Source organism: Lissotriton vulgaris, chromosome 1_1 (genome assembly GCF_964263255.1).
Source record: "Lissotriton vulgaris chromosome 1_1, aLisVul1.2, whole genome shotgun sequence".
NCBI classification, from domain to species: domain Eukaryota; kingdom Metazoa; phylum Chordata; class Amphibia; order Caudata; family Salamandridae; genus Lissotriton; species Lissotriton vulgaris.
In genome coordinates, this window is record NC_141685.1 from 735241997 (window position 1) to 735267955 (window position 25959).

General features: G+C 45.0%; 1 protein-coding gene across 3 annotated transcripts in view; it reads right to left on the bottom strand.

The window, feature by feature from the left end:
* Positions 1–24577, bottom strand: part of NOS1AP (nitric oxide synthase 1 adaptor protein) — a 1090707-nt gene extending 1066130 nt beyond the window's left edge. For all 3 annotated transcript variants that reach the window (XM_086955405.1, XM_086955396.1, XM_086955412.1), the window contains exon 1: positions 23729–24577. In XM_086955405.1, coding sequence (XP_086811531.1) covers positions 23729–23848 — 120 coding nt within the window. In that variant the 5' untranslated portion in view covers positions 23849–24577. The remainder of the gene's footprint in view (positions 1–23728) is intronic.
* Between the last annotated feature and the right edge of the window lie 1382 nt (positions 24578–25959).

Here is a 25959-nt window from a genome sequence, read left to right on the forward strand (position 1 = left end):
CTCAGCATCGCAATACATGTTCTTCTGATTTAAAACAAAAATGTATTTCATGTACAGGAAGTTGTTGCCATGTTTTGCGAATATATGCAAAATCGTGTGTTTGATAAAACTTCACCTATGTGCTTTTCATGAGTGACAATGCCTTACAAATGATCACAAATCAAAATATATTAACAATAAGGAATAATTTAAGCCAATAACATATTTCATGTTTAATTTATGGTCTATGTTAATTAAAACATGCAGTCATAACTATTATTGTGCTCTTTAAAACCTTTTTTTCCTCGCCCTATGATTTATCAATATATTTCTCTTGTGGTATACACTAGGTGAACTACGAAATCATGATAGTTTGAGGTATAAATAATTTAGATTCTCAGTGCTGGTCTGTGATTTATGGCAGCAACACATGAATGTTTTACAAGGATAAGTGAGTAATGTTTTCTGGACATATAATGCCAGGACTCTAATACAGGTGAAATCTAAAATAGACATTTGCCTTTGTTCTGTGTTATAATTATCATGCAAATATTTTGGAATTTAAAGGATGTCAATTATTGTGATAAAATGTGCCATCACTTCATGGTAAGACTCTGGTCAAAGGTCATATGATGTTACTTCCTGTAATGTCTCTTCCGCTACTCCTAGAATTTTGCTGAATTGAGTCCATGTTGGGAATAATCAAGAATAATGGCTTTGAGGAGTCACTCAAGATATGGAGTCTAAAACTTATACAAAAACGTATACAGGCCCTTGGCAGTATAACTTCCCAGATGGGGCAGAACCAATACTATATATATATATATTCATAAGTATGGGCGGGAGCACAGCAGAGCCCTTGGACAAACAGATTTTCATGAAGAGTGAAACACATGAATTGATGCTCCAAAGCAGAAAATAATAACAAAATACATGGATTCCAAAGGGACATCATAAGAAAACAAAATAAGTAATAAAAAGGGAATGTAAATTCTTGCTAGAGAAAATAAATTAATCATTCAAACAATGTATTAGACATAATCTTCCCCAGTGGATTTGATGGTTTTATTTGTTTCAACATCACATATCAAGTTCAACTGTATTGCTATGCAAGAAAAAGTAACCGAATCACAGGGCAAACAAAATATGTACATTTAAAACAGCCGTATAAATCTTCACCATATCAACATATAGCGATCAGACCAGAGGTTTGTAGAACCCGTATAACAATTAATAGTGATTTTACTACCAACAAACCGCTTCTTGGCACCAATGAATTCACTGTGAGAACTGTTAGTGCTCAAGAAACTTTCTGAACGCATTAAAGTTCCTTGAAGCGGACTGCTTCATGGTGGAAGAGTCTGCTGGAGAAGCCCTCGAACGGTGAACCGTCAATGGCTTCAGATGGTACAACATCCATATTGGTCTGGTGAGGTACTACCTGCTCTTAGCCATGGGGTTTGGAGAGCTTTGTGGATGAAGGAGGGTAGTGTGAATTGGGAGATGGACCCCAATGGGATCCAGTGGTGGGATAGTGGATGGTGTCAAATAAAAGAAACAACAAATGGGAACGCCATTCTGTATTGATTGGAAGGATGCTAACTTTATTCTCACTATGTTTCATTTCGCTTAACTTCTAAATTTCTGAAGACCTAAATGTAATTCAGTGTCTACTCTCAGGGGCATCTCCTCTGTTTGAGTGGAAAAGCGTCGCCCCACTTAAAATCCCCCCAAACCCCTGAAAATTAAATGGTAATTTATTACCATTTTATTTTATTTCCTCATCCCGAATAGAGATTGTGGACGGGGGCAGGCCGCTGCTGAATGACAGTCACTCAGCAGGGAGGAGGGTGGGCTGGCAAAGCAGTGTGCATGTGTTTTTGGCCGGCTGTCTTGCGACGGTCAGCCACACATGCGCAATTTAAACAGGTCTTAAACAGCTGGGTTAAAGAAAGCCAAAGCCTCCAGAGCGCTGTGGAGAGCCGAGTGAGAATGCTCTCTCCAATCAAGAGCGCTGCTCCCATGAGAGCAGATCCCTGGTTGGTCAAGGGAGTTGCTGCTTCCAGTTCCAGTGGTTAGAAAATGACCAGAGGAGAGGACATTGCATTTAGTTAAGTTTTTATTCTATTTTTTTTTTACGCATGCTTGTTGCCCCTTCTTCCCGTAGATGCCAGCCGCCATTGTGTACTCTACAATATATATATATATATATATATACATATATATATATATAAATAAATCTATATATATATACACATGTATTTGTCCCTCGCCTAGAGTAACAATGTTGTTTCATGGATCTGTGCTCTGAAGTATCCAAGAAGTAACGCAGAGTGCTTTAGAAAACACCCAAACAATAAAATAATACAATTGCTCATTTATTAATGCTTTCTTTTTGTTCATTAATTTCAATGCGGTCAGGACATTGTTTTGGCGGGGATCATCAATTTTTCTAAGTTCATGCTTAGAAATATTACATTTTAACAAATGGTTCTCAATGCAGTAAAACATTCTATTACACTAGAAACAATGCAAATATTGAATAGCCTAGGTTTTTTTAATCCCTTTTCAATTTCTAGGCTTGTATTTGTGGTATTAGGTCTATGCCACTGCTCTCCATCTGAATTTTCTGAATGGCACCCTTGTCCCTTTAAACTAAAGATGAACAAGCCATCAGATTGACAGGGAGAATCGAGCCAGAACCAATCCAAAGGTCTAGTTTAGCTGTAAGTGTCATAATATGAGCTGAGTCTTCCTCATGTCTGGCATTTAAAATCGTGCCACAAATATGTAAAAATATAACAAAACCTTCAAGATTCAAAAAAGTTTTTTTAACTTGCAGACACATTTCACATTAGGGCAGTACAACACAATATTACTGCATTGGGTGGCATTTTTAGAAGTAACAGTAAGCAAGAAATATTCAGCCACCCTAAGGAACCAGTGGTTCACCATCAGTGAACCAAGAGACGGGTTTCGCAGAGGCCGCCGCTCCCCCCACCGAAGGGGCTCAGTGGCTGGCACCATAACCCACGCCGAGCCCTGGGGGAGAACCGATTCTGGGCGCCCAAAAGCGCCCAGAAGCAGCGATAAGGGCACACCACCCCTCACAGGAGCGCCAAGGTGGCGCCAAACCCCCTGGCAAATGGGGGGGCCCAGAGAGGTACGAACCCCCCAATGGGGGTACAGCACCTGAATGGCGGGAAAAGCGTGGGGGGGGAGATAAGCAACCACTCCCCCAGGTAGCTCCTAACTTTGTGGAGCGGGGAGAGTGGAGCACCGTTTTCTTTTTCGGACCCACCCACACCTACGAGAATCAGCAGTGTCGCAGAGCTGGACAGCAACACGAGCGTTGGCAAAAAATGGTACAATAGTTGGCTAAGGAGTCACACCGACAGGGCGGTGTGTAGGAGGAGGGCCACTCACTTTGGGATGCCGCACGGCATGGTGATGTGGCCGGGCCAAGGAGGGGAGTTGCAATCGGAGACGGCGCTTGCGGCCAAGCCCCGGCAGGACGGCAGGTCACAAAAAGGTAGCGAGTTGGGGGCCTAACTACGGGTAGAAGCTACCCCTCTCTACACGCAGAGGGCATGGGTGACCAACCAAATGGTGGTCCCAGATGTAACATGAGAAAGAGGACCAAGAACTAACAAAAGAACAGGGTTTGGGGGCCATTTACAAACTGAATGTACCACAATATTAATCTGCACAATAGGATGATGAAATGTATGATTTATGACCAAGATATGGCAGTTCGCAAATGACCAATGTGACCAGGGGTCATGCTAACGATGACCAGATAACCAGTATGTGTATAATCCTAATAAAACTGCGGCCAACAACGACCACAACAACTACAATCCTTATTGGCTCATTTTATTGGGATACCAAGGCGGCGGGATTGGGAAATAAGTTTCCCCCAATGGGAGCAGTGCGGGGGCTAAGTTGTCATGTGTACCCAATATGTGATGTAGGTTATAATAGATGAAGCAATATTAAAGTATTTAAAAACATTTCCACGATAGGTTTCTATACAGCGCACACCATGAGCTGATGTATTTCACGGTGCTCTCAAATTAGATTATGAAGGAACGAGAGTCACCATGAACTAAGAAAGATAACTTCCCAGGATCACAAATTGTGGTGAAGCAGAGAAGCCAGGAATGATCCCAGGTTTCCTGGATGTGCAATCAGCCACAGGATGGGTGTCTCTTTTACAAGCAAGGTTAATGTTTTGTCTTTTACTCTTTGGGGAGCTATATGTGCATTCTGCGTTAAGTAAACGCTCGTATAGCACAATGAATCACGTTGAAACTAGAAGACTTTCTAGAAAATGGTGACTAAGGTAATTAGGGAAAGCAGAAACGACATGAGACTCCCACAAAAGGTGCGCCACGGCGCAAACATGAACAGCTCGCCTGAAACATAATACAGGCCCAGGTCTTTTAAAACCCCCTTGCTATCTACAGGCATCACTCACTGTGGTTGTGCAAGAAACCTTTAGCTCTAGGTGCGCTTTACAAACACTCACCATAATTTTTAAAAAAGCATTTGGCTTTTTCCCGTTTCTAAGGATATACGAATGAAATGTTAATCCCTGGATTCAGAGGGCTCAAGCGGTGCCTTTCTTTTTATCGCTTTTATATTGTGCCCGCTTTTCCTGCTTTCCTCCCCCGCCCCCAATGCAATAAAAGCTTTCACAATCTCGAACTAATACAGTTAGTTCCACCCCCGCCCCGCCGCCGTCGCGCGCCCAGGGTCCAATGTGCGCATCAAACCCGCCACGAGCCGGCTGGCTTGTTGATGATGCTGCAGAAAGCGGAAGCGCGGCCGAGGCAGAGATTACATTGTGAATGGAGATGTAGTCGGGTCACCGAGGCCTTATTTGTTCACGTCAGGAGAGGGGAGCCACGACATATGTTAGCTGCCAGGGCTGCAAGCACGGCAAGAATGCATCACTTCAGCTGTGGGATTACACTTCTGGGAAGGGTACGTTTGTTTTAATGAAAATGCTTGGTTGGGAGATTTCTGTGGTTGTAAAAACTAGGGAAACGGTAGCTACGGTCCCCGGTAGTCTATCGCAATGGCACTGGCTCTAGTTATGACGTCACACAATGCCACGTCATCGTAAATGGCATTTATGAGGGCAAATGTACTCGCCAGAGGCGTGGGTAGGAAAGCAAAGCTGCCAACGTGTTACACTTTTAAACTGTGACACCTTTAAACTGCCCTGCCCTTTAGCCAACGGCACTTTGAATGCTGGCATTTTTTAGTCCATACCTTTCAACGCTTAGAATTAGAACACAACAAGACTACTGTTACGAAAGGCATAGAAGTGTTCCCTAGCCAAAACCATGAACTAAAAAAAAATGTTTTAAACACAACCACACGCATTTTATTTAATCTGTGTCAGTGAAAAGTAGGTTTTAAATATGCTGACTAGGGAACCTTGCATCGAGTGTTCAAATGTTTTCACTGTGTAGGATATACATGCTCAGGTATTCCATTGGCAGTGAAATAAACATGTGTGACTTATGATATGTGAAAACTGCATATAAATGGTATTTCCAATTTTATGTGCATTACACTTTATTATATTTTTTTTTATTTCAATCAGCGTTCAAGCAGTCAGGAGGCTGCTTGGGAACGCTGAGAGAAATTAAACCATCACACATGCTGTACACCATGTCACACTTTTTTAATTTATTCTAGAAAACACGCTGGGGTTGTATGACATATAAAAGATAACATTAAGGGTGGATATTTTCATAAAGCAATTTCTTCCTTCATTAATTTGTGTTTCATCATTGTCTGAAAGGTCAACAACCCATGGGCATGTGTGTAGCTGCAGAGACATGTTTTCTTGTGAAGAGTAAGGAAGTCTGCATGTACCTTGTGCCAAATTCGCTGATTTGCTTGTCTGAAACAGAGTGTCTATGGGCATGTTTCATAGAGCTGCAAAAACCAAATGTCCCACCCAGCTGTAAAACAGCACATGGCAACACTTGGCAAGAATGAAGAGAGTGATACCGACAGGAAATGAATTGTCAAAGTGTTATACGATCTTGGTGCATAAAATTATGCACACATATTATACAATGAAGAGGCTGTACTACTTCTGTCTATAATGCCCTAAAATGTCTGTCAACAACAAACAAGACTTGCCATCCACTGTGGAGTGGCCTGAAATTGAAGCACTATTGAAACTAGTATTTGCAAAGCCAATAGGGCTGCCTCTACGTTGAGGGAAGTGTTAGGTAATATTTTGGCGAATGTGTGTGTGTGACCTCAAGCGGTCGTTAAAATAAAGTACCAGAGCAAAACAACATCTTGTGCTACAACAATATGGAAGCTGGAAATAGGAAATCTGGGAGCAGGACCCTTCGCTGAACAGCCTGCATTAGCATAGTTATGCTACACTCTAAAAGAAGAGCGATATGGATCGAGTAAAAAGATGAAATTGGCATTTTAAGTGGTGAACTTAAAAAGGCATACATAGCAAAATATTGCATGGTAGATACTTTTGACAGAGGAGCAGTATTTTTTATTAGATCGTTAAAAAAAAAATAGATTGTGTAAACATGTCTCTACTTTGTGAACAACAATAAATGTAGCAACTCTAACAAGGGGTTGTCGTGGGGGAGGGAATCTATGCAATTGCAAGTAATTAGATCACTTTTTGATCTGACATTTCAGCTTACCACGGTATATGAAAGATAGCTTAGTGTAGGGCAGAATGAGCGTAATACACAGCTCTGACTTCCAGGGTTGGATAAGGTTCTGAAAGCATCTTAGTCCGGGATGGGCGAGCAAGGCCCACACCCAGGGCGCCTACCAGGTCATGGAGCTGCCTGCATGAGACTCTTGCGTGCAGAATACACAGTTTAACTCTCCCTCAGACCCCCATCTCCTTCTCAACCCTTGCTGCACATAAAGACAAATCGTACCCACCCCTCACCGACAACTTGGCACCAGCTTGACCAGCTTGAAGCATCTGCGCTGTGGGTGAATCGGGTGAGGTGGGGAGAGGCAGAGACGCTTATGTTCAGAGGTCAGTCACTGCAGAGATAACCAGCCACGGACCGACCTGGGAACACAAAAGGGCTCCCTCGTGCCCCATTTCACCCACGATCAGCAGTGAGGACGCCAAACTGATTCTGCCCAGGGCGCTCCCAGAGCAAAGGGCAGCGGCAGCGCTGATCTTAGCCATGAATTACCAGGACTGACGTAACTGAGCGCTTGTAAAGGAACGGGTTTGGTTCCAGCACCTTTGGAGACTCGTGAATACCAGCGCTCTCTCTTGTACGGGTTCACGAGGCAGTGCACCTGTGTCGAAAAAGCCAACAGAAAGGTCCTACCCAAGCAGGAACGACTTCTTTGCTACACCCTTGAGGGGAGTTTCACACTATGGGGGAAGGGCAAGTGGGAAACATCATGCTCTGAAGCACTTCAGGGGAGAAGCAGGTTTTTGCCACTCACTGAACTTCATGTTATTTACATTTGTCCAGGGCCGGACTGGCCTTTAATTACACCGGGCATTCCCTCCTTCCCTCCACCCCCTCCGCCTACCCCAGTATACTCTAATTTAATAATTGGTAAAACTGTTCTGCTTACACAACCAACCTACTCTTCTGGGACATCGACTGTTGAGGGGGTGCTGCCCAGGTGGAATACTCCAAAATAACCCTCCAGCACTTTTTTTTAGAAATAGTGCTGCCAACAATACAAAAAACAGCCTGTTGCTTTTTAGGTCTCGCGACCTATCGATGTGCGCAAGCGCATCGAGCGGAGCGAGAATTCATGTCGGCAAAATCAACTTCAAACTAAGGGCTTTCAGCCCCGCGGTTTTCTTGAAGTTCACGTGAATCACGTGAGCAACAAGCACGCGCATTCCCGCCTAGCACAGCACATCAAAGGGCTTCTCCTCCCCTAATTATTCATGGCCGGCCGCACTTTCAGTTTGCCGGCATCTCCTCCCCTAATTATTCATGGCCGGCCGCAGGCCGGCCGCACTTTCAGTTCCCTCCTGTATCAGTTTCCCTGACGTCACATTCCCCGCCCTGGCTCCACCGTTCCCTGCAAATGTTGCCCTGCTTGTTTAATATGTGTTGTGGTTTTAAGTCCATACTTATGAGGGTGCCTGGGAAACTGCAAGATCCAGAGTACAAAGCGGTTTTGTTCTATTAGCACGCAATGTCTATTGGAGTATCACATGCGGTTTTGTTCTATTAGTACGCAATGTCTATTGGAGTCTCACATTAGACGGAGCCACTTCGCTATGGCAGATCCGAGGTTCTGTTTTTGCCTCTGCCCTCTTGTGCCAAGAAGGACAGACATAGATTTTCAAACCTCACTGGCCCGTGTTTGTTTTACAGTGCCAAATTGTGCATCCTCCCCACTGATACACTTCCTTACGTGTTGCGATTAACTAACTATCTGATCACAAACACGAGCACGCATGCGCGCATCCTCCTCACTGATGCACTTCCATGTACTTGCTGTGCTTCACCAACGTCGCAGGCCCCAGACAGCAGAGCTATCGCTAGACGCAGCCTACGTTGCACGATAAGTAGTTATAGGAAAATTGTCCCCTTCCATCAGCTCTACTTGGGGCACAATCGCCCCCCTCCCCACGCCCTTTTCCCCACCCCCTAGCCCCCGGTGCAACTACTGTACTTATTATAGCTAACCCTTGTGCAACCAGATAGAGGGGTGTGAGGAAACGACCACTGCACGCCAGCGCGTGCTTCTGTGCAGCGCTTCCTTAGTACAACGATGAGTGAGTGACAGTGACCCCATGCTCTTCTTAGGAGAGACTCCCACCCCCCCCCCCCCCCACACACACTGTCCCTACTCTTTCGCTTCAATGGGGAGTTCTCATGTTCTCTGACTGGGCGCCGGGGTCCCTCACTGATACTACTAGCAAAGCTGGATGCTCCTCCCCTAATTATTCACTTTCCCGGCCGCTCACAGCACATCAAAGGGCTTCGCCCAGCGTGCGCTCTGCGGCTTCTCCTCCCCTATGCCTTTTCTTTCACACGCAGCCTCCTCTCGCCCCCTGCAACACTCCTGCCTCCTCCCTCACCCCTCACCCACTGTCTTCCTAGTTATTTCAACAATCCACCCTCTACCCAGCTCCCCTCTTGTTATATAGATTAATGTATCTTTCATGGAGCACTGCATTGTTCATCAGTGGCGACGAATTGCATGATCTTAGCCAATGCGACAGGAATACCAACAATTTGAAGAAGCTTGTGCTAGACTTCTGCTATTGTACAGTGCTCCCGATATCTAAATGCCCATCTTGTTTTTTTAGCCGACCTTCTTGTGGTCGGTAGGTGACGCCCAGTTTTAGGCAAGCGGACTGGAGTTTTCTGAGTGACGCTGACGCTCCATTTTGGCAGAGTTACTGATCGCATGGCAGGCACCTAAATACTGCTTCTGGCGATACGGTTAAATTAGTATGCTCATCCGTTTCACAAAATCAGCTTTATGATATTTGAATTCTTAGCATGGAAATATTGCTGGAAGCTATGTTGTAACGCAATTAGGATGTGGCTTTAAGGGCTGGAGGGCCGTCTCGGAAGGTGGGGAACAACTTTAGAGTCTGGCATAAGGCTAATGTTTGAACATCCTGTGATTCTGGGTAGATCACTTAATTTCCCAATGCCCAAAAATGTGTCCGCCTGTAACGAAACTGGTGCTCGAGTAAAGCGCTCTGATGCCTTCAAGTTCACGCTGTAGAAAACCGCAGAAAAATGCACATCAGAAACAGAGCACTTTAAGTGCATCTTTTCCATCAGTAGAAATTAGGCATTTGCCGCAGTGAACAAAAAGGGTGGTCTCTTTATTATTTAAACTTTGATACATGAAGGTTTTTTTTTCTGTGATTAAAAACAAGTAAGGCATTTCTGGAAGGACTGTACACTTGCCAATGAAATATACCTTAACCTGCTGACAAATAAAATAAAATAAAAAACAACAAATGCATCAAGAATTTTGAATTCTTTTCAGAACACGGAGGTGAGGATTATTCTTCACTTTCTTTACTAGTAAATCACAGCAGCCAATCAAACATTAAACTACATAACCCGTGAGCCGTCACAGCTCCTTCTCTCCACCAATCAAAGGGCATCATCACTGTTTATAAATGTCCATCCGAGTGTAGTCCTCCCTCCTTTCTTTGTGCAGAAAACAACATAAGTTCATAAAACCTTTAAGCAATCTAGACTGAAACCGAACATCCACCGGACCACTTCTCGGGCCAGCTCCAACAGGCGAAGATAAACATCCTTCCCAACGAAGATGCACTGTCAACCGTATCTCAGGCTGCTTCAGGTCACCTTCAAAAAACAACAGGTGATGGACAGAATGCAGAACAATGTCATACATTCACCCCAGTACAGAGATCTGGGCCTAAATCCATCGTTTTTTTGCTCACCATGCCATTCCAGTTTGAACCCAGCCATATGCAAATCAGTCTTGACCCTCTGCCCCATGGGAACAGTCCAGGCCGAACTGCCAAACCAGGTCCTCCCTGGACTGGAAACAAGCATACAAGGACCAGTTTCGGGCTTTCAGCCCTCATCAGCCTGGATAGCTTGATTCCAGTGGCATGGAGAGCACGGGACTCACGTCTGAGCATACCCGTCTCACTCGGGGTGACAAATGCAACAAGCACTGGCGTTGCCAATAGGTCTCGCAGTAGGAAAGTTGGAGCTATTGGTTTTGTAAATGACAAAGCCCTTTATGTTTTTTAAATGAAAACAAAAAAAAGGCATTGTTATTTGCAATTGTAATAGCTCCAACTTTCCTACTGCGAGACCTATTGGCAACGCCAGTGCTTGTTACGTTTGACCTGCACCCTTTTTATGACACAGTAGAGTAACAGTGGTGATTGGTACTGGTACTGTTGCTGTTATGAGTATTTAAGAATAAAGTGCTTTGAATAGAAGCACCTTACACACGGTCAACGAGGCACATTAAAGCATAGACAGAGGAATGGTCACTTAGATCGGTGAAGATTAGTGAAGAACGCGACAGTACAAATATAGAGTATTACATGCCGCACTGCAGCTTAAATAGGAACATTACGTACTGCTTGCCGAGGGATGGTGTTAACAACCAGGTAGGATTCAGGGGACTTCTCAGTGTGCGTCTGCCGCACAGCTTCGAGATCGGAGAGTTGGGATTTGAGGGCAGAAAAATGAGGGCAGAGAGGAGGATTGCGTTCCTGCCAAGGGGTGCCAGTAGTTATAAGATTTGTTTTTTTTTTTAACTGAACTTGGATGCTGTAAGGAAATGTCTCTTTTTCCATGTCCTCCCTCTAAGTTTTGGACTGCCATTGCTGGTTTTTCGACTCAGAGTGTACGGAGGCCTGCTTAGCAGACCTCAGTGCCAATGCTCCCTTGAAAGTGTATTTTTAATTGGCTTATACCCAATTGGCTACGTACTTGCCTATTTGTTCCCAGTATATGGTACCAGTGATACCAAGGGCCTGTAAGTTTAAGTGTCCCACCAGGGCTGCGGACTTACTGTACCACCTTGGATGTGACAATGTGAAAGCATGTCTCCCAGCTTGCCAGTGCAGACTTTTAGAGCAGTTATAAACTGCTAACACAACTTTGCCATTTAAACTAATGGCAAAGCCCAAACCTCCCTTTTTAATATAGCTATGCCACACTTAAAGTAGGCTTATCGAGTCCTACGGCAGGGTGCTGGGTATTAAAAAGTAGGACATGTATTTTTACATGTCCTAGCAGTAAAACCCGAAATTGTTTTTACAGTGGAAAGGCTAGTAGCCCTATTTGCGAGTGCAGGGTTACACCATGACAACTCAGCTCTGCTAACTGTTGAAAGACACTACCAAAGTTGGTACTTCAAGCACTAAAACCGACTTGATACTCAAGATGAATGTAATTTAACTTGTACGGAAATGTGATGTTTAGAAGTTACACTCTGTTGTCCAAGCTTTCCAGAGGCCAGTCACAGATGCTGGCTACTAGACAGCCTTCTTCCCTCCTAGGGAGAAGTGTGAACAACTCCTATGAGTGGGACCAATAGAGGCCGGCCGCTGGAAGAGGTGTTATCTCTCCCTGACAGGAAGCCACACAGGGTGTGAGCCCAAAAAGTGAGCTTCAAAGGGGAAGGTGCCTTTGAAGGGCAAATGCTGAACACACACGAGAGAGGATGCTCTTTCCTTTAGTTAGACAGGGTGGCATCAGGGTCAGAAAGGGAAACCAGTAGCCAAACCAGTTTTCCGTGGGCATGTAGCCCCATCTCTAGGGTGGGCTACCAAGCTCCATACACCGGGAGCAGGGTTCAGCCATCTTGTGAATGGGCAGAATAGTGCACATTGGGATAGCTAAATGCCACACATTGTAGGAAGTTGTCATCAGGTGGGAAGAAACCTGGTTGCTACTTGGCTAGTAACTGCCACATCCCTTGTGGGTATTTTCTCATCATTAATATAGCATCCTTGGCCCCAAAACATCAGATCATGTCTGAACTAGGGAGAGGACCTAAGAAAGACTGCCCTGCTGTTCCCTGGACCTACCAAAAGAGTATGCACCAAGCGCTGACTGCACATTCTAAAACATGGTCTAGCAAAGAGAGGACTGAGCCTGTGGTGCCTGCCTCATGGAAAGGCCACTCCCGAGCCCCAGACAGAAAAAGTGAACTTCAAGACTGAGTTGGCTGACTTCCTGTTACAGCACAAAGGCCACAAAAGTTGATGAAGCACACCTTGGCAAGATAGCAGGTACGTTCACTTGATCACCACTGACCACCGGTGGACCAAACCCAGACACTCAAAAGCTGCACCAGAACCTGCTGTATCTGAGAGAGGTGTCAGAGTGCAGTTCGGCCGCCTGAGATGGACACTAGCCTACACCAAAGGAAACCACTGGTTTCGCTGTGACTTGAGACCAATAGTCAAGTGTCAGCTGGACTTTTGCTGCAACAAAGAGGATTTTGAGGGACATCTTACGCTGTGGCAAGAGTCGCTCAACGTAGCCCATAGACTAGCCCCAGGAAGCCCCTACCCCCAATTGACTACACAGCATTGTCAGCATCTTACATCCTGTATTCCTTGCATCAGGACCACCACATTGACATTTATGGCAGTTTGCCCCCAGAGCGTGGAATGGGACTTGAGACTGCTTTGATGACAAGGTAACTCTCTTACCCCTCTTAATTGCTCCCTGACCTCCTACCTACCAGAGTTGGTCACACAAAGTGGGCCAGAATATCCAAAAACTACTTTCTAAAAGTTTTACACAGTTTCCAAACTTTCCACGTATCAATGCTTGTTGGAATTTTGTGTACAAAGCAGTGATTTATTATTTACATACAAATGCACATCTCCGGGGCCCTCCTGATGGATTGTGTTCATTTTGGTGTCTAAAAGTACATAAAAATAAGATCTATTTTGATAAATTGGTGTCAGATTGCTTTTCTGTTGTGTTACATTCCTAGTTCGTTATTTTGGTACTTCTAAATCCTTTACACTTGTTCCTTTGCTGAAGCCTTGCTGCTTGAAGCCACAGCTACCCAGGGTTAAGCTACAGGTTTTACAAACAAGAAGGCACTATCAGTGTATTACACAGTGAGGTCACACAAACACACCATATGGAACACCACTTTTCCTTACAGATGGGGTGCAGGGTCCCTTGGGGACAGAAAGCATCAAGGTGCTTTTGGTGGTAGGATGTAGCTAAAAAGGCTCTGGGAGAGATGGGAAGTGAAATGTAATGTGGTGCCCTGAAGGCAAGGGTGGGAAGTGTAACGAGTACCATAAGTGCGGAATTGTAGTATGGAATATCAAGGTCATACAATACTGTGATTAGAATATATAGAACGGTAATATTCAGAATGTTAGTGCACAGAGGGAGTTATATATTTACTACTCTTAACTCCAGGTGTACGTACCTTGAAGATGTATATGTCATCCGGGTATGTAGATTTTGAGTTGGTTATGGAAAATATAGGCCTACCTGCCGATATTTAGGTACTTGATAGTCTGATCATTAATTATATGACCTCAATATTTGGAAACCACCCCATGACTGGCTGACAGCCAACTGGTCGGGGGGAGTGGGTGATGGGCAGGGGTTTGAAAAGTGTGCAGGTTGCAAAGTTTATGCTATTGTCACAACTTAAGAATTGTAGCTGACGGCTATGAGGCAATGCCAGTGTTCGAGTAACCGGAGGCCAGGGTATTGCTCAAGGATGCTGGAATGTGACTCAACCAAGCCGAGGGCAAATGTTCCAGTTGTTTAGAGGTTGGCAGCAGTGGCGGGTGAAGGAGAAGAAGGCAGTTGCCAGCCTCCTGCTGGAGTAAAATGGGCATGCTGAGACTCCTGGTGGAGCGAGAGGGTGAGAGCGTGTGGACATAGGGAGAAGATTCAAGTTGTCGGAGCATTGGCTTCTTTTCAACACTTATTATTTAGAAGTCGGCATAGTGTGACTCCTTTGGAGTACTATTAGTCCCTCAAAAAACAAACCCCCACAAAACGACGCAGAGTATATACATTTGTAATAAATATATATTACAAACAATAGTGTTTTAATTTAGCCCTGGTTGGATCAACAGCTCACACAAAACCCTTTTAAGACTGAAAGAGTCTCGTCATTAGAACATTCCTAGTTGACATTTGCAGATCCTTTAAACCCTTTTCAGAAAGGCTCCATTAATGTTTTTTTAAATCAGCAAGGCCTTGGAGGGCACCCCATACTCATGCAAACCAAGGTATGGGCTGGGACCTCAATGCAGCACACCTCTAGGGCACGGGCAGGATCATCGCTTTGTACACTGCATTGCAGAAGTGGGCACTTACTTCTGGAACATATCATGAGAGGGTGGGCAATTCATCATGCAACACCCTAAAGCTGCAAGGGAGGGCAGCATTTCATTCTACGACAACTCAAGCACCAGAGAACCGGAAGTAGCACTTAGTTCTATTGCACCTTACTTCATGGGTGCGCACCTGAACCTGTAGGACTTTTGTAGGCCTGGTTTTAGCCCAGACGTTTTGATTTTAATAAAATGATATGTATAATATAGTTGTTGGTAGGGGTTCAGCCAAACTTTATCCATTAATCTGTTGTTATGTCATTCACATGTTTCTTCCACCCACTCCAGCATTCTTTTCATACGAAGCCGTTCCCGTCAGTAAGGTGAGCTTTTTTTGGTTTTTTTAAAAGACAAAAAATAGTTTTGCCTTTAGCTAATGTTTATTTTTTTTTTAGATTGACGAGGACCTCGCAGCTTCCCCAACAATACTTTATGCAAAAAACCATAACAGAACAAAACATGAATGACCAATGCCAAAAGTCTGGATGCCAAACCCAGACTTATTGGTTTTGTCAGTGCTTGTTTTTAAGTGCCATGAATGTGGTACCTTTCATGGATCTGTAAGTACAAATGTCTAGAGGTGCCCAAATGCAGGATCGAATGTGTATGAAAAGTACACTCTAGAGCTTGATGCATGTGAATCTCACACTGCCCAGGGTGACAAATCTACAAATTTGTAAGAGCGCTACAGAAAAAAAAAATCAATGCACAGCTAAATTATACAAACAAAATACCCAGGTCAATGAGAAACTAATGATCCAGAAGCTGAAGTGCAGATGGGTCCAGAACTGAAAAGTAATTTAATGAAGAGCAGAGGGGCAGTATCATTTGTTCACCCAGGAGTGACTCTAGGCACTACTATCGCTCGTTCATCCATGAGCACATTCTACATACCCAGAGGTGCCCATTATGGGTGAGTTTCAGGCTAGAAACATGCAGTTCCTTCTTATTTTGAGCAGACGTCTGGCTTATACCAGAGTGCCATGGCATTCTTGATGGGGCCAGCTCCAACAGAAATACAAGGTCTGTGGACCATGTGTCATTCACATCTCCATGCTTTCTCAGGGTGAAATAAAGGGTACAAAATAAGGAATACACTGAGGAATTGGAATTACTTAGTTCCCCTCCCACTTCTCGATTGCAAAGGGACCCTGAGGGCCCCAGCTGTAATCCCAGGCAAACCCCTCCATCTGTACCCACAGGAGTAACTAATGTCTCTACTATTGGTAACAGTGGTGTGTCTGAGTTCTCGGAGATTACTCCGACAGTCATATAATTAGGCATTTAGTGTAAATGCATATAGTCCATCGACAACCAGGGATTCAAATCACCATAGATCAACAAATTCAGTCCACCCATGAAGGGTTTAAGCCACTGCCTCAAAAGTAGGTGGAGGAGGTGGAGGAGGTAAATCCCATTAAAATGATGCACCCTCACACCTACTGTGACATGCTTAACCCTCGAGTACCCCTTCACGCACTCCGAGGCCTCCTGAGATACTCCCAACTATTATGTCGACCCTGTTGGCAATGGGGTGCAGTGGGGTTGGAAGGTTTTGTGAATATGGATACAAAATTATGCAGAAAGAAATCGTGAAGGATATAATTTTGTATGGGTAGGCTATTTGGAAGGTATAGATAAACGGTATACCCACCTCCCCAACCCCAGGTTAAAACAAGCACAACTGTGTCTCAGGCCCTGCCGGTCTTACTAATTGACATGTTTCGGCACTCAGTGAAAATATGGCACTTTCATCAGGACGGGTTTCACACACAAAGTATACAGTGATCTAATTATTACTAAAACTGGAACTTCACAACTGCCCCTGTGAACCAAAAGTGGATACATTCAAAAGTATGCACCTGGGCAGCTTTACCCCTGCGATTGTGAATTGAAGGTCTCCAGAGTCATGGCGAAGTGCTAAAGCTGATGGATTTAAAGGGAAGAAAGGAGGTGGGATTCCTGTATGGCCTCTCCCACTGTGCCTCCATGATGGACTTTGAACTGGACACTCGGGATAAGTACCATAGAAGATTCCTTTACAGTTTAGAAGCTATGCACTGGGTAGCTTTATAGATCCAGCTCGGGAGGAGTGAATTACGTTAAAGTCGTTCAAATAACACAAGCCTCAGATAAAGGAAAATTTTGATTTTCCAAAACCAAAAATCTCATAATAGAAACAAGAAGATAAAAACTATTTTTTTAAGTTGTTTTTTTAAGTATGATGGTTCACCTCCGATTCTAAAATGTTTATTGAATTTTGGTGATAAGTGAATATTTCCTACATGCACCAGTTTCTTGTGATTTCGAACAGATGATTGGTTTTGAGGGACTGGGGAAACCTCCCTTCACACGATCACTCGACTTTGGTGTTGGACTATCAACATGGGAAAGGTCTCCGAGATACTGGAAATCGAGTACTCTCCCCGATCCTAGCGCCACTGAAAAGGTTTTGTGCTCTTAGTCACATCTTCGATAAAAGTAGCATCTCTGATCTGAATCCACGCATGCAGATGAAACAGCTCTCTATCCAGACCCCACGTTTTTCAGGCATCCAGTGGTGTTTTTGCAATTGCATAACGTAACACCTGTCATTTATGACGCTTTGAATTGTCAAAACGGTGGTAGTTAGTGCCACATAAAACGAATTGTCTGTACCCAACCATGGTCTATTTTAAAGGGTCAGAGTAATTTTCGCACAAAGACTGTATTCCAATATATTTATTTATTTATTTAGAAGTTTTCTATAGCGCTAACAAGACCCGAAGGTATCAGAGCGCGGCCTGCTCAGGCCTCCCCATTCAATGGCCCTTGAGAAGCTGCATGGGGACTCGAGGCACAGTGAGAAGGGCTCCTCAGGTTTAGCCCTGGTGCCAGCTCAGAGACCCGCTTACAGTGGCCACAGACCACTGAGGACCACATGGGGCACTTTACCCAACTGGACGTGATTATACAGGGTCTGTGCTGCTATGTTTTGGGCAAAGCATGACAATATTTTCTGTCCTGTTTGATGTGCCCTGAAGGCGACATCAGATTCAGGGGCGCAACACAGGCACCTGCAGAAGGAACCCCCCTCTGGGCTCCCTGTCAGTCCAAGGCCAATGACTATCTGTGAGATATGGGAAACAAAGGCTGACTCGTCCATTCGGGGTGGTGTGCATTTTGCGATACACCACTGGTCTGACTGTGAAAACTGACGTCAGAACTCTGGAATGTGCACTGCCTGTGCTCACACTCAACAGTCACAGTGGCCCTACATACTTGAATGTGCTGCAGAGCATTTCATTTAAACACACGATCTATGAAGATATGATGCATGTGAAATTGACTTGCACAGATCAAACCTAGCTATGCAGCCATGGAGTGCCGCGGAGGGCGGGAGTTCGCAGTGCGGAAGAGTCTGAAGGGTGGAAGGAATGGAGTAACAGGGCTGGCAGGTTGGAATGATGCAGGAGGAGGTGCTAAGGTGGGGTTTACAAATTGCGTAGGGGAGGCACAAGGAGCAGTACAGGTGTAGGGTTGAAGCTTTCTAGCTATGGTCCAGCAAGAAGGACCTTCAACAGTGCTGCTTGAAAATATGTTTTTTAACTCATTGAGAAAGTGGAGAAAGAATAGAGTCTGGGGGAATGGAACTGAGATAGTGTTCTAGGTCTGAGAAATACAGAAGGGGAGATCCTGGCATCTTGTCTATATTACTTAGACCCCCCTCAGGGAATTACCCAGTACTTTAAGTGAATGAAAAAGGTGGTGGTGTCTCTAATTGGGCATGGCTGAAAAAAAAGCAATAACTAAGAATCCTTTACAGCAAGCATGGTCCATGTAATTATGGGTGTGGTCCAAAACAAATTAGAGTCTTGAGCTAGACACAACACACCACTTGACCACTATCTGGGTACAACTTGCATCTGTTTTCTGTTAGTGCATTCAAATAGTTCACACAAAAAAGAGAATACATACACCTAAAATGAGCCAGACCTACTGGCTTTACCAATGCTTGTTAGCACACATTTTTTCATTCAGTATCAGCTAACGACATACAACTCCCATTCTTCACTTCATATCCCTTTCCCCGGCAATCGTCCTCTCCTCCATCTACATCTTTTTCCCCCACACATCTCTTCCGGATGTGTACCCCCACACATGTTTCACACTGCAGTCCTTTCCTGGCATCACTCTTGCCTATTGCATGTACTTCCTCTCATTTCTTCCCCTCCACCATCCTCACTGTTCCACACACACAATTTGCATTTTCTATTCTTTTGGCACTGGCCATATTTCCACAGTTGTGTACCTCAGTCATGGACTTGCCCACATAATTGTAAATACCATTGGAACATATGCAACTGCTGCTTTGGAGCTAGGTCAAGCTTTAGGTAAGAATGTAACCAGAGCAGGCAGAGTCAGACACTGGCTCGCCTTTCAGCCTCAAGTCTAGAGCTCTACACACCCACACTCCCAACTCACCCGGAATGAACTCTGTTTGCAGTATTCGCTTTACAAGACCTAGAAGTGGCATGAGGAACAAAAATCATCGAGGAAAAGGAAATACACCTAGGAAACGGGGTCACACATAATCTGAATTAAAATTGGAAATTTAACAGGGATTGCATCACCAGCTTGAATTACCTCATGGGTTCTAGCAAACATGGTCAAGAAAGAAATCATTATTTTTACTTGCGAAGTTAAGAAGAAAACAGGGCCTTGTAGGGACAAGTTTTCAGGACTGTTTTTAGGTCTCGCCTACTGGACAGTACATGCACCGTCTGGTGTGAGACATATTGTTAGCTTACAATGGGCTAAGAGCTCACCCATTGTTTGCCATCGATTGGCTTTATTGTCACGGATTTGCTTGCTTATTTGTCAGTTTGTGTGGTATTTCCTTACACATCTTTTGTTTGTCCCTCCACTGAAGCATGGATGCATTACTTATGTCTTTTCACTGCTGACTTTCCAAGCACTACCGTTTTCCTCTTTGTTTAAGCACTCCAAAAGAGTACATGTGTTTTTCAGCTGCCTCCCTTCTGTACTTCTCCCATCCCACTGTGCTCAGTGGTCCTCTCAACCCCGCAAGCTTCACCTTACACCCTCGTTCATTTGCTTTTCTCCCACGCCCACTGTGTTGCTTACCTCGACCCACATCCTCAGTGATGCTTCCACCCCCACCGCTTCCTCAGTGTTGTTTCCGATCCTCCCAACCCATTACTACCACCACCCTAGTGCCCTCTATGTTGCTTTAGCCCCACCCCAGAATTGATTCCACACCCCCTGTGCCTCCCCATCCCCTTTTTTTTGTAATTTTTTTTTCCCTTTTAGTTACTGATTAAACTCAGATCCGTGACAACAAAAAAAATATAAGGTCACATCATTTTGTAGGCACGCACATGCTGGCCAGGTCAAATGCTTATTTTTTTTCTTTAGCCATGCAGCACAGCATCAGGGATGCTGAAAACCAATAGGTCCCAATGGGGTAACCTACTGGCTTTACCAATGATTTTACTTCACCTTGTTTTGCTAATATATTATTTGGTTTTTCCAGATGTTTTATTTCAGTCTGTTTTTTTTCACTCAACATATGTGTTTTATGTACTGAGAACTGAGCCGCCTCAGGCATCTGGGTGAGTTCAGGTTGGGGGCAGCTGTTCAAGAAGGAGTACAATCAAAACCTACAGAGTGGAGGCTGCATGCAGTTTGCGTGTCTCAAAGTGGCTCTCAGTGGGTCATAAAGGTGGTCTGACTTCATACACATCCAATCCTTGGCCTCTCAGCAGAGCACATGGAGCGATGGTTACATGTCTGCCAAGTGTAATTGTGGGAAACTGTACCGAGGCGGTTCACTGCTGTCAAAAGAAGCACAACAACACAGGGGGGAAAATGCAGCACTTACAGATGAGTGGGTCTGTTGTGTGTGGGGCAATAAGGAAATGGGGCAGATCAGGGAAAATACATGCAGAAGGATAGATTGAAAAGACGCGCAGATGGGAAAGAGATAATTAATGAGATCTACAGTTATTGAAAGATAAATGATTTAAGTATTTGTCACAGTGAGACACTGCAGAGGGAAGTGGTGTGAGGGGCACTTCGGGAGTGAGAGGCATTCCGAAGACCTCTGCCCCTTCCACATACTTTAATAATGTTTAATTCTCAGTCTCATATTTATAGAATTTTAATATTTTAACTACTAATCATTCACAACATAATCATTGTTGTTACTCATTTGTTTGATACTGGCAAAGCCAATAGGTCTGGCGTGTTTTGTGCATACATTTGCTGTAGAGATATACGCTTCAGGGTACAATAACACAATCCAGAGAGGTACCCAAATACTGTTTAGGTGACACACTACGCAAAGCACATGAATTTAGTTTACGTGTTTTCAGCCACACCCTTAATTACATAGGCCTCACCTCTTGGAATGGATTTCTAGTAACGCTACTGTGACCACTCCACTTTTGGGGACCCTCACGACTGTCCTTCTACACCCCCTCCCGCCAACTACGTTCTTCCAGCCAAGCCCTCGCCACTGTACCTCGCATCAACAAGACCACCATGGGAGGCAGATCCTTCTCATACCTGGCTGCTAAAACATAGAACTCACTCCCCGCTTACCTTCGCCTCACCCAGAACCACCTAGCATTCAGAAAGCTACTTAAAACGTGGATATTTGACAAGTAATCCTCCTCCTCTTTCTAAGCGCCTTGAGACCCTCTGGGTAGGTAGTGCGCTATATAAATTCTCTGACTTGACTTGACTCCCGACTTTTCATCTCACTTAAAGCAGTTGGGGTGTGGACGAGTAACGTAGAGGTAAAGGCCGGATTATGTTCTGGTAATCTTCCATATTCTTAATCTTACTCCCCCCTCATCATTCACATGGAGTATTTATTTTGAATTTTACACTGAAAGGGGTGTTCTCTTTCCTCTGTTCTTTTGCTCGTGTCATTGAGTTGGTGCGTAATATATTACACAAACATTTCCCCTACGATCAGTAAGAACTATTCAAAGACTTCGAACAATAAGAACATCCTTCTGTTAATACGTATCGATTTAAACACCCTATAACCAAATGATATTTTGTTTCGTAATAAAAAAAAGAACTGGGAAATGTTGACTTTTTAGATCACTGTATAAACAGATTTTACTATGACGAAATAATCAGGTATCCACATCAGAAGGATGGCAGCAGTCTGTGCAGGAGGCTTCAAACCAGTGCTTAATTGGTAAAATACAAAGTGCAGGGGCTCTAGTCATCAGGCTACTTCCGCTTGCACTGCCCACTGCCGCTGTCAATAACAGCATGACTAATAAATCACACTCCCACAAGTGTGACAATTCTGACAATTTCAGGGCTCCAAAGTTAAAAGAATGGCTTTGGCAGCAGGAATTAGTCATTTTCCATGTATACTGAATTAATAAACAACAGTTGTGCTTATCTCAGATTTTTTTTAAAGCGCCACCATGTGGCAGTTTCTCATAGATACTTTGCTGACAATTAAGTGCTAGTGCCGAACAGGAAACCACCGGCTCAAATTAAGCACTGCTTAAACCCGATGCTAATTACTTTGTTAGCACAACTCTATAGTAGGAGCGTAAATCCCACCTCCAAACCATCATATAAACTTTATAGCCATTATAAAAAAACCATAAAAGGCCATTAAGACAATCGCTTAAAGCATTGCTGTTAAAATAAGCAGGAAAAGAGCACCTCCCCGCGGAAATGCCATGATTTAGTTCTTTATTGAGGACAGAGTGTAACGCATGGCTGCACGTTCAGTTGGCGGAGGCCGTGCAGTTGTCACTGAAGTGAGTGTTAAGAATGTCTCCGATAGCGCCAACATGTCTGCAGCGCCACAAGCGCTCCACAAGAACGTATTCGACTTTCCCGATTCGCGTCTCCTTTTCAGTCTTTGTATCCTTATCCCTTACTCGGTTTTTGTTGTCGTTGTTTTTGTGGTTGAGGGGAGCTGCAGCAGCATGCGCTTCTTTTTAGGCAAATGCAATTGTGTTAAAGGTCGTTAAACCTATTATTATGTCAAATATATGCCAGTTAAAGGTGGGCGAGCCACTGAAGACGAGTGGGAACTGAAGCCTGGCTCTGACTGAGCTCGAGGTTCCCTTGAAACCAGGAGCCGATCTTAGTCGGTCTGAGGATTTTTTCACCCAACATCTTAACTCAATAACAATTTGAATCAAAATCTTCTACTCTCAGTTTGATTTACCAAGATGCACATGTATTATTTAACACTGTGCACTGGTCTAACTCCTCAGAGAGAACGAATTAACATTTGATGTAAAACGGACGACAAAGATACCCATCTAGTGGCTGAACTACAGAAGCAGGGAGGAACCCTACGGATCAATCCCGGCTTCCATGCACGAACACGCTGTGTGGTCCTAAGCAATTACCTTATTTTACCGCGCCCCCACTGTACTTATCACATGTGCGAGCACCTTGAAATCAATCATTTCAGAGTGGTATGTATGCACATCGGTCGCACTCACGCGTTTATGGGGCGATCGGATATACTTTCCGCAATATTTCGGAGGTCAGGGAGACTCCTGGAAGTTCAGGGAGACTCTACGTGTTCCGCAGAGATTCCCAGAAGTTTAAGGAGTCTCGCAATGCAAGAGAGGGAATCGAAGCCTGGGGTGTCACTCCTTGGCTGAAAGAACTCCCGTGGACTCCGATCCCTCTCGCTGTCCAGGGAGACGTCCAGCTGGTGCACAGAGACTCCCCGTGGTGCAGGGAAAGACAGTCTCTCGCTGTCCGGAGAGACCGGCTGGTGCTTAGAGACTCCCCTCCGTGCAGGGAGAGACAGTCTCTCGCGGTGCAGGGAGACCCGCTGGTCCACAGAGACTCCCAGGGGGACCCTGGATGCCAGGCACTGCGCTTCCTTACCTTGGCGTCGAAGCAGATGCCGTGCTGGAAGGCGTCCTCGTTGTGCAGCGGGATCCGCAGGTCGTGCCCATCGTCCACCAGGTTGTACTTGGATTTCCCCGGCATGGTGACGGTCAGCATGAGGCGCTCTTCCGAGAGTCCCCTTGGAGAACGCTCCTGCCGTAGAGAGTGCGGAGCAGCGCCGGGCTGTCAGAGCCAAGTATTCCAACAGGTTCCTCGGGGCTCGGGCGGGGCGGCAGGCGCCCCTCGTGGAATCAAAGTTAGAGTTCAAGCTGAGGATGACAGACCTCAGGTGGACGAGCAGCAGGTGGCCCTTGGACCCCTGCTCACCTCCGTGTTTAGGCGCTATGCGAACAGCACGAACTGCCTCCAGCCGAGCTCAGGATACAAAGTGACGGTTCTCCGATGCTGGTGCCAAGGGGCGCCCTCCGGAGGCAGGGGGCACACAGAGTGCATGCGGGGGCTCATGGAGAGGCACAGCAGGGGAAGTCGCACTAGCAGACAACAGCTGGGACGGAAAGCTGCCTTTCCCTTCTCCCCACCTTCGAGGCGCTTGTTTCTTTAACAGTAATGAGGGTGACATGGGGGCAGCGGGGCTGGGTGGTCATGTCATTAGAGTGGCACGGGACGGCGACATCAATAATGTTCCTTTTGGCAGACTCTCACTCCTGTCCCTGTGTGAGTGGAGGAGAGTTGGGCTCAGTCTCCTCCCAGCTCCTCTGCTTGGAGCCAGCCTCTCCCTGCCATTGCCCGAGCAGAGGAGGGAATCCCGGCGAAGCGCTAGTCTGCAGGGCTGCCGGAGCTGTTTGGCGGAGCAACACAGAAAGGTGGCCATCTTACGTGTGAGCCTCGACCAGTTACAGACATGCTGCCATACGGTTCCACACACGCAAACGTGTGCAGCGGAAATCCTTCCACATTTGGCAAAACAGAGCTAGAAACTCTTTATATACGAGTTTTAAACTGCGTAGGTCTGCAGTGTGAACGCTTGCTCTAGGCTAACATCGCGCGCAAATATAAATTGCTCAAAAATAAATTGCCAAGTTGTCAGTTTTTACACCCTATTTACAGATATTCGAAAACTCTCGAAAGGCGCCAATAAACGGTATTTGCGCCAGGTTTGCAAACTTTCTATGACGTTTTCACATTTGTTTAGTCTTTTGCCCTCTGTGTCAACTTTGGCCGCTCCGTTTGAAGTATTTTGTTTGCTCACAATTGTCACTTTTGCCTCATGTAACTTAACGTTTGCTTTTGTAATTTGCTCACTTGTAATTTTCTCCTCATGTATCATTGCTGTTCCTATTGTGAAGAGCTCTGACGTCTTCGGGTAAAGTCCGCGCTATATAAAAACGCATAAATAAATAAAAAAAGAAAGAACTAGCGATCGCAAAATTTGCCCGAGAATTCATGTTGTGCAAGTGCAACTCCTAATGTGCACTCGCCCAGAAAGCAGCACATTTCAAGATCACGTTTATAAATACACGTTGGATGTACGTGGGCAGGACACAGTTTTACAATACACTGTTCATGGACGATGCACATGAACAATATATGATAACAAATATAATGTGCAATTGGGAGGGATGAGGGGGCAAGCCACACTCACAATCATTTGTTTGTGTAAAAGGCCGCTTTATTGAAACAGGTGCACATCACAATTTTATTTAAACTGGCACTTTGCCTTACAAAACTAAAACCTCTCTTAACATTGATTTACCTGACCCCTTGACTTTTCCTCCTGCCACCCCTACGATCCCCACATGATAAAACCCCCCACCCTGCAACATACGATGCATAACTTCCAATACATTAAATAATACACAATCTTATCACATAACATTTAAAACTCCTACCCTCCGAAGACCTACAATCCTATCAGTCTTCCTGCAACTGTAACTAACGAACCTCTAATGTAAACTTCAAACCTGCTTAACCTTTCCCCGCTCCTGTTCACCAACTCCCTAAACTTAACGATAAACTACCAAACTTGGCCAACTTCAAAAACAACTCCGCCAGCACCTGTTCCAAGCAACAGAACCATAATAATATAATCCCCTATGCACCTGTTCCAAACACGGCCCTTGCTGAAAAAACCTGCCCTGACATCCTCCCACAAAAACCCCTAAGCCCAGGGAGGGTGGGCAGGGAAAAAAAAGCCTATCCTACAGCGCTCCCAGCCACCAGGTCACCAAAACCTAAAATGGTGGCTGGGCCAGCGCTGCACTCCCCCA